General features: G+C 35.6%; 2 protein-coding genes across 2 annotated transcripts in view; one reads left to right on the top strand and one right to left on the bottom strand.

Annotated features, from left to right (window-relative positions):
- Nucleotides 1–1798: 1798 nt before the first annotated feature.
- On the top strand, nucleotides 1799–3832 carry HELRODRAFT_142283 (hypothetical protein; the record flags this gene model as incomplete). The annotated part of the gene is made up of 3 exons (XM_009029604.1): nucleotides 1799–2430; nucleotides 3277–3358; nucleotides 3713–3832. Coding segments are annotated over 3 exons (834 nt in total), but the record flags the coding sequence as incomplete, so codon positions are not given.
- Nucleotides 3833–7404: 3572 nt separating this feature from the next.
- HELRODRAFT_193843 (hypothetical protein) overlaps nucleotides 7405–7500 on the bottom strand; it is a 3359-nt gene continuing 3263 nt past the window's right edge. The window contains exon 5 of the mRNA XM_009029605.1: nucleotides 7405–7500. This exon is cut by the window's right edge and continues 785 nt beyond it. The gene's annotated coding sequence lies outside the window, so the exon portion shown is untranslated.

The following is a 7500-nucleotide window of genomic DNA, read 5'->3' on the forward strand; positions in this document are numbered from 1 at the left end:
ACAAACACACATACATACATACAAACATACACTTACCTTCTTTTACTTCAATCTCAAAGATTCCAACAACAACACACAAGCGCTTAAAACTACGCGTAAAATTCACTTATCACACACATTACATGGGATAGGCGGGAGCATCCCTTGTATTCAAACCCGGTTACTGGGACAACAGAGGCAGGCGCTATAACCATTACACCATCCTGTCGCCATGTAAACAATGAATAAGAAAATAGCGATAGGCAAAAAATACAAGACAAAATTTAATCAAGGTCTAAATATAAACCGTGAAACTGTCCAACATAAATGAAAAATCTTATTTACTACCATTCATTTCCGCAAATTCTCAAACCCAAAAATGGAGAAAAATAAATTAAAAGAGTAAAATGGTTCCTCCCTCCCAAAAAAAATCGAAATAAAATATTCAAATAGATGAAGAATGAAAAAGAGTTGCAGAAGAACGAAAATGTCTGGTTAAAATTTAAAAAATTAAATTAAATTAATTCATTTTATAGCCCGGCAGAAACAGGCTGTTAAAGAAGTGAATAATTATTTGCCAGAATTTGCAATAAATTTATTAAAATATTTTTTTTAATTTGAAAAAACTGAAAAATGAGAAAAATGGCAAGGTTTTTTGAATGTCATATCAGTTTTAATGGAAAAATGTTGGACGTTTTCAACAATGACGACTTCGACTATATTTAAGATGTGTCGTGTCGTCATCATCGTCGTCATCATCGTCTTCAGCATCTTGAGATATCGGATGAATGAATGAATGAATAAAAAAATGTATGAATAAATTAATGAACATGCAAACAATGAACAAACGATCGAAAGAAAAAATGAATGAAGGAATAAAGAATGAATGAATGAAAAAAGTAAATGGATATTGTATGTATATGTTCTTACGTACAAATGTAACGTTACATATATGTGTATATATATACCCAAATGTTTATAATTTCTAGAAACCAGATGACATGCGGTTGCACCGTGGCACGCATATTATTGCATAGCTCTGCTTTAGAAACCTTCATATGGGCATGCAGGCAAACTAGTAGCGTCGGAAAAATTAATTTCTATAATAGTGAAAAATATTTTTTTGTTATCGCGAAAATTATTCATGAATTTGTGAAAAATATAAGCATATGTGTATAAATTATCTTTTAATTAATTTAATTTGTTGTGTTTGCTTTAAACAAAAAAATTTGTGGTCTGTTAGTTGATACATTAACTGGAGAAAATTGTTTAGATTTTTTAAAAGTGTTTAATTGATGTATGCAAATGAATATTTTAACATTTTAGTGACATTTTCAAAATAAATTTTCAGACCATGTTTTTAAAAGTTAGAAATATACAAGTGGATTAAATTTTCGGCCGTAAGGATGAATCCGATGTTGTCGTTGCTGTTCCATCAGTGCCAGCTTGGAAGGATTTCGACAGATTTTCAATTGATGACGTTGTAATTCTCGACAGCATGTTTGGAACATCATCCACTGAAACATCATCCATGGAGCGTTACCACCCGTTTAAAAACTCACTCCATGGCTATATGAACGACCACAACACGACGAAAAACAACAATCTTTTCAACAACACAAGCAAAGCCATCAATAGCAACATCAACAGCAGCATCATCAACAACAACAACATCAGCAGCAGCATTTTCAACGCCACTTCAGACCTTTTGAATGAATACCACATTGCGCGAAGATATCACCTTCTCCTGCAGAACATTCAAGAGAGGGCCCTACAGCAGCAAGGCGGTCTCAATCAGCCCGCATCCGTTGAAATCACCATCATTGTCATGTACGTCATCATCATTTCCGCCGGATTCATCAGCAACTTCAGTGTCATTCTCGTCATCGGTTGTTCGAAATCTCTAAAATCGGTCACTAATTTGTTCGTTGTCAGTTTATCGGCCAGTGATTTAGCGCTATGTTTGTTCTCGCTGCCCATTCAGCTGCACTATCAACTTACTGGCAACTGGGCTTTCGGTAAGCTGTTGTGTCACTTGACGCTGCCTGCAATGGCGATACCGATGTTTGTATCGACGAGTACAATATTCATGATCGCTTTCGATCGGCACCGGTTAGTGGTGCATCCCTTTAAGAAGAGGCTGACCATAAAAAAGACGATACTTGTGATAATTTTCAACGTTATGCTGTCCGTCGTGTTCGCAAGTCCTGTGCTCTATTTTACCGAGTATTATCAGCTGGATGAGTTTAATAAATTCGAATGTAGAGAGCACTGGACTGTTCATGCAAACATTCGCAAACTCTACAGCGTTTTTGTGTTCATTGTTCTCTTTTGTTTGCCTCTGTTCATCACCGCGATCTTATATTTCCAGATCTACGTTTGTTTAGCGAACAAATCATACAAACCAGGGAAATATAAAAACAGCAGCAGCAGTATTAAGAACATCACTGTGTGTAGCCAGGAAAGCAGCCACAACAGAAGCAACAACAGACACCACCACAACAACAACTACGATAACGACATCATCACTTTTAATACCTACAACTCACGCAACCAACCTTACAAAGCCCACCGCAGACCGCAAAATATTTTGAATAAAATTTTTAAGACGAGACAAACGCACGTTCGTTACGCTGCGTGCCACAACAACAGCAACACCAACATCTCAAACTTCGCCTGCCAGAGCAACAACAATATAGATGCCGACATTAATTTCAATAACGATCATAACATTAATTTAGAAATTGTAGAAACGTGTAACAAAAATTTATTCAACAGCAGCGATGATGACAAGAACAAAACTGACAGCAACGACCACGACAACACAACTCGCTGCAATGCTCATGCAAGAAATAACAACGAGAACAAATCAAAAGAGGAACATAAAGAAAATCACAAATCCGCTGCGGACCTCACTGATACGAACGACAAAGACATGCTTCAACCGCCGAAAGAATTTTTTGGAAACCAAAAATTCCCAATAAAACTCTCGAACTCTAGTGACTTCGTCGTTAAAAACAACAACAGAAACAACAAAGGCAACAAGTTTGATGAGGCAAATAGGGATAATAACAGCAACAAGAACGTTCTCAAGAAGGAGCAGAATGAAGTGAAACTGTACGATATGAAGGACGACACAAACAACAAACACAACAACGTCAATTTCCAACAACAACAACAACAACACCACCAGCATCGTAATAGCGATGAAAGCTACGTTTCATTGACAAACTCAACGATGACAACCACAAAAAGATTTTCGACATTTATGATGACGAACTCTTCGACCACGAGCAGCGTCAAACGTCGCTTCTACAAAACGAACAGGATCCTCATGGCCACTGTTGTCAACTTCTGCGTGTGTTGGACGCCCTGGAATGTTCTCTCCCTTTGCACCGAAATTTTGCTCACCTACCCCGGCAACAACCCGACCCAACTGACGTCCAATAACGAAACAACAAACACGTCATCAGCAACACTAACAACAATGTTTGCAACATCCGCCAACAACCATCCATCTCCAATCGAATCTCTCAATTCGACACTTGAAAACATCGAATCACTGGACGAGGAGACCATAAAGTTTAGAAACATCTCATCGGAACTGGAACGAATGCACAGGGGTATACACTACTACCTCCACAACCTACAACCCATCTACAAGCACTACAAACAACAGAACCTACGCACGGACCACGTCAGCAACTGGACTGAAGATGAAACCTCCCTCGAGAGCTTTCTCTTGCCCCACATCGGGTTATTGGACCTGATCTTCAAATGGATGGCCATGTTATCGGTCTGCATCAACCCGCTACTCTACTGCTGGCTCAATGAGAATCTCAGATGCGAAGTCAACACATTCTCTAACAGATTGAGGTTGCAAGGTCGTCACCATAGCAACGCCGTGACGTCATTCGTCATCGGCAGCTCGATTGCCAGGAGGAGGAAGAGGAAGTCGGGATGCGTAGTTGCCGGGAGTAAGAAAGTTATGTTCCTCGCCTGACATCAGCTGATTGACGTCGACAATCAAAATATAATAAGAGTAGTGATACTCTTCCTTAATTGTAAACGTTTGCTCTTCTTTACGGCCAGCTTCACTCCACTGTTACTTTCGCAAAATTTCTGTTTCAGCTACTTGAATTAAATTTAAAATGTATACAAGATTCAAATAAACTTCTTCGCTATGAAAGAAAATTGAAAAATCATTAAATAAACAAATAATGTTTTAATAAACTGGCGCACTATATTTTCAGCTAGTGTATCTGTAATAAATTTTTATTAACAAGTGCATTTGGCTGTAAATAATTAAAAATTCAATGAGATTTGATAGTAATACTTCATTTTGATTCATTGTATGTACAAGTTTTCAGTGTGTTTTCTCTTGTTATATTGCTCAGCCTACTGTGAAACTAATTTGCTAAGTAATATTACTGATGAATAATAAACACACACGCACACACACACACACAAACAAACACAAACACACACAAACAAACACACACGGTTTCAGACTATAATTTTTTTCATTACAAACATACTACTGGGATAACATTGAATTAAATGTCATACGAATAATCTTTGAATAAAACTTAAATATTCTCTAAATTTTTTGTTTTTTAATGATGCATTTGAAAATTATTTGAAAAGGAATTTAAAATAAAATAACAGTAATAATTAACGACAGTATATAAGTGACTGTTTTCAAAAACGAAGCATGAATCACTGATAACTAGGTTTTCTTTAAAAAATTCTCGAGTTCAATGCAGAAAAAATGAAATAAATTCAAGTGGGTGATTTTTGATTGATGGAATGTTTGCAAATTCATAACGCTAACAACTTTTTTGCAGGAAAAAAATTGGAAAAACTAGGAAAAACAAAAAACAAATCGCATTTTAAGACCTTACGACAGATTTTAAATCTAACAAGCTTTTCCGCTAGTTTTATTTTTTAAAAAAAAATCTAAACAAAAGTCATTCATTTTCTTAAAAGTTGTCGTCTTAATTTTTCAGCAACAAATTTTTTAAAAAACATGCACGCTGACTTGGAAGATTAATAGAGCGAGGGATTTCCTTCGCATATCGCACCACACACACAAACACACAAACACACACACAAACACACCAACACACACAGACAGACATTCCAATCAACACACACACACACACACACACACACACACACACATTGTATCTTTTTATGAAAAAATAATTGACTTTTTTGTACTTTTTGTATTTGAAACATACAAAATAGTTGTATGTTGTATTTCGTATTTAATACATACAAACAACAATTGAAATTTGTTCTTTCTGTATGAAACGAGTTGAGCAATTTATTTAAGTTACGCCAGTGTTGATGTACTGAAATCAATGCTATGTGTGTGTGTTTGTGTGTGTGTTTGTGTTGTGTTTGTGTGTGTGTTTGTGTGTGTGTGTGAGTTGGGTTGTTTGTTGGTGTATATGTATGTACGTGTTTTAAAGCACCTATTAGTTTATGTGTGTGAATGAGTAGATACGTGTGTAAGTGTTTAGAGACGTGTGTGTGTGTGTGTGTGTGTATTGTGTGTGTGGGTTAGTGAATTAAACTATTGAAATTTTATTAGGATAAATTGATTACAAAAATTTCGTTGCTACCCATCAGTCACAATCAAATACCATCACAGCGTTCAATATAATTCATTCAACAATAACTGCTGCAAAAACTTCAACGTCACTCAAGATTTTTGCGCTAGTAACAAGAAAATTTTTATAGCCACAATATACACACACACGCGCGCACCCACACTTATGTACACAAACACCACCCACACACTTCACATACACACACATCTAAGCCCACACATGTATATAAACAAACACTCCTGTAAATATGTACGTATGTGTGTTTTTTTTTTGTTTGCGATTGCGTGTGTGTGTATGTGTGGCGTGTATGTGGTGCGTGAGTTGTGTGTGTTTTCATGTTTGTGTATACCAAATGTGCTGATAATGATGCTTCAAGGAGCACGGTTAAGAAGTAATAAATTTGTGTTATAAAGTAATTCTGTGTTGTGTGTGACCTTAATATGCTAGTAGTAATGGTGATGATGGAGGTGTGGCTGATGATGATGATGATGACAAACATGACGATGATGATGATGCGGCTAATAATGATGATAATGATGATGATGCTGCTGATGATGATGATAATGATTATGATGACACAAATGATGAAGACGATGACGATGATGATTATGACACACACAAACAAATATATTCAACCAGTCAATCAATCAAATACACAATTTAATTAATTAACCAAATCAGCATCTTTTTTCTGTCAGACAACCCTGGGCCAATTGAACATTCCTCTGCTAAAAATTTGCCATGCTAGCATTTTTGTCAACGTCAAATTTGACAGATTTTTTGTTTTAAGGATGAAATTTTTTTAACCAAGCCAAAAAATACTTTCGCAAGAGTTTCAAATTTTTATGTACCACAAAGTAAAATCAGCTAAGGTACTTTGTTCAAGAAATGTATTTTCTACATTGTTTTTCATCATAATGCTCCTCATTAAATTCAAGTTTGCCATGTGAACGTAATTTCTACCCCATTTTACACCATAAATTCTAAGGACACACGCACAACACACGCACACACACACACACAACCCACACGATCACACGATCACACAATCCACACACACACATACAATCCACACACAACACCACAACACACACACACACACACACACACACACACACACACACACACACACACACACATACTTAACACACTGCTATCTGCTGACAAGACACATATCACATAGGTGAGCAACGCAATTTTGGTTAATAGCACATTCTTGCGACTCAACTTGAAATATATTTCGGAAATAATTATCAAAATATATTTCGGTAATAATTATTATTTTTAAAAATCATTTCAATTAATTCATCTGAAATAAGTTAGTTAATTAGTTAGTTAGATAGTTAGTTAGTTAATTAGATTAGATTAATCAGTTAATGAATCAATGAATTGAAATTTGTTGACGGCCGGCCACCTGTTTTTGTTGAATTTATTTTTAGTTCTTATTCTAAAAAAAAAATTTCGAAAAAAATAATTTGAAAAAATATTCTTTGAAAATTCAAACACGTTCGAAAGGAATGTGATAAATATGCGAGAAGAAACATTAAAGGAACAGCCATTTAACACGCACATAGAAAAAACTGTTTTTTCTCTCTCTCTCTTTCATTCCCTTTCTCTCTTTCTTTTTCTCATTCTCTCTCTCTCTTTTTCTCTTTCCTTCTCATTTCTTTTTGCGTGTGTGTGTGGTGTATGTGTGTGTGTGTGGTGTATGTGTGTGTGTGTGTGTGTTAATATACAACATTCGCAGAGAAAAATTATGATACTCTTGTAACTAAACCCGAATTCATGTCTAACTTCATTTAAATAGTTTTATAGATTTTATTAAATTTTATTGAATCTGAAAATACTTTCTAGAGTTATGAACTATGGGATTAGGTGATGATTTGAGGCTGACTACAATGTA

This window comes from Helobdella robusta, assembly GCF_000326865.2.
Source record: "Helobdella robusta unplaced genomic scaffold HELROscaffold_60, whole genome shotgun sequence".
Classification (NCBI taxonomy): domain Eukaryota; kingdom Metazoa; phylum Annelida; class Clitellata; order Rhynchobdellida; family Glossiphoniidae; genus Helobdella; species Helobdella robusta.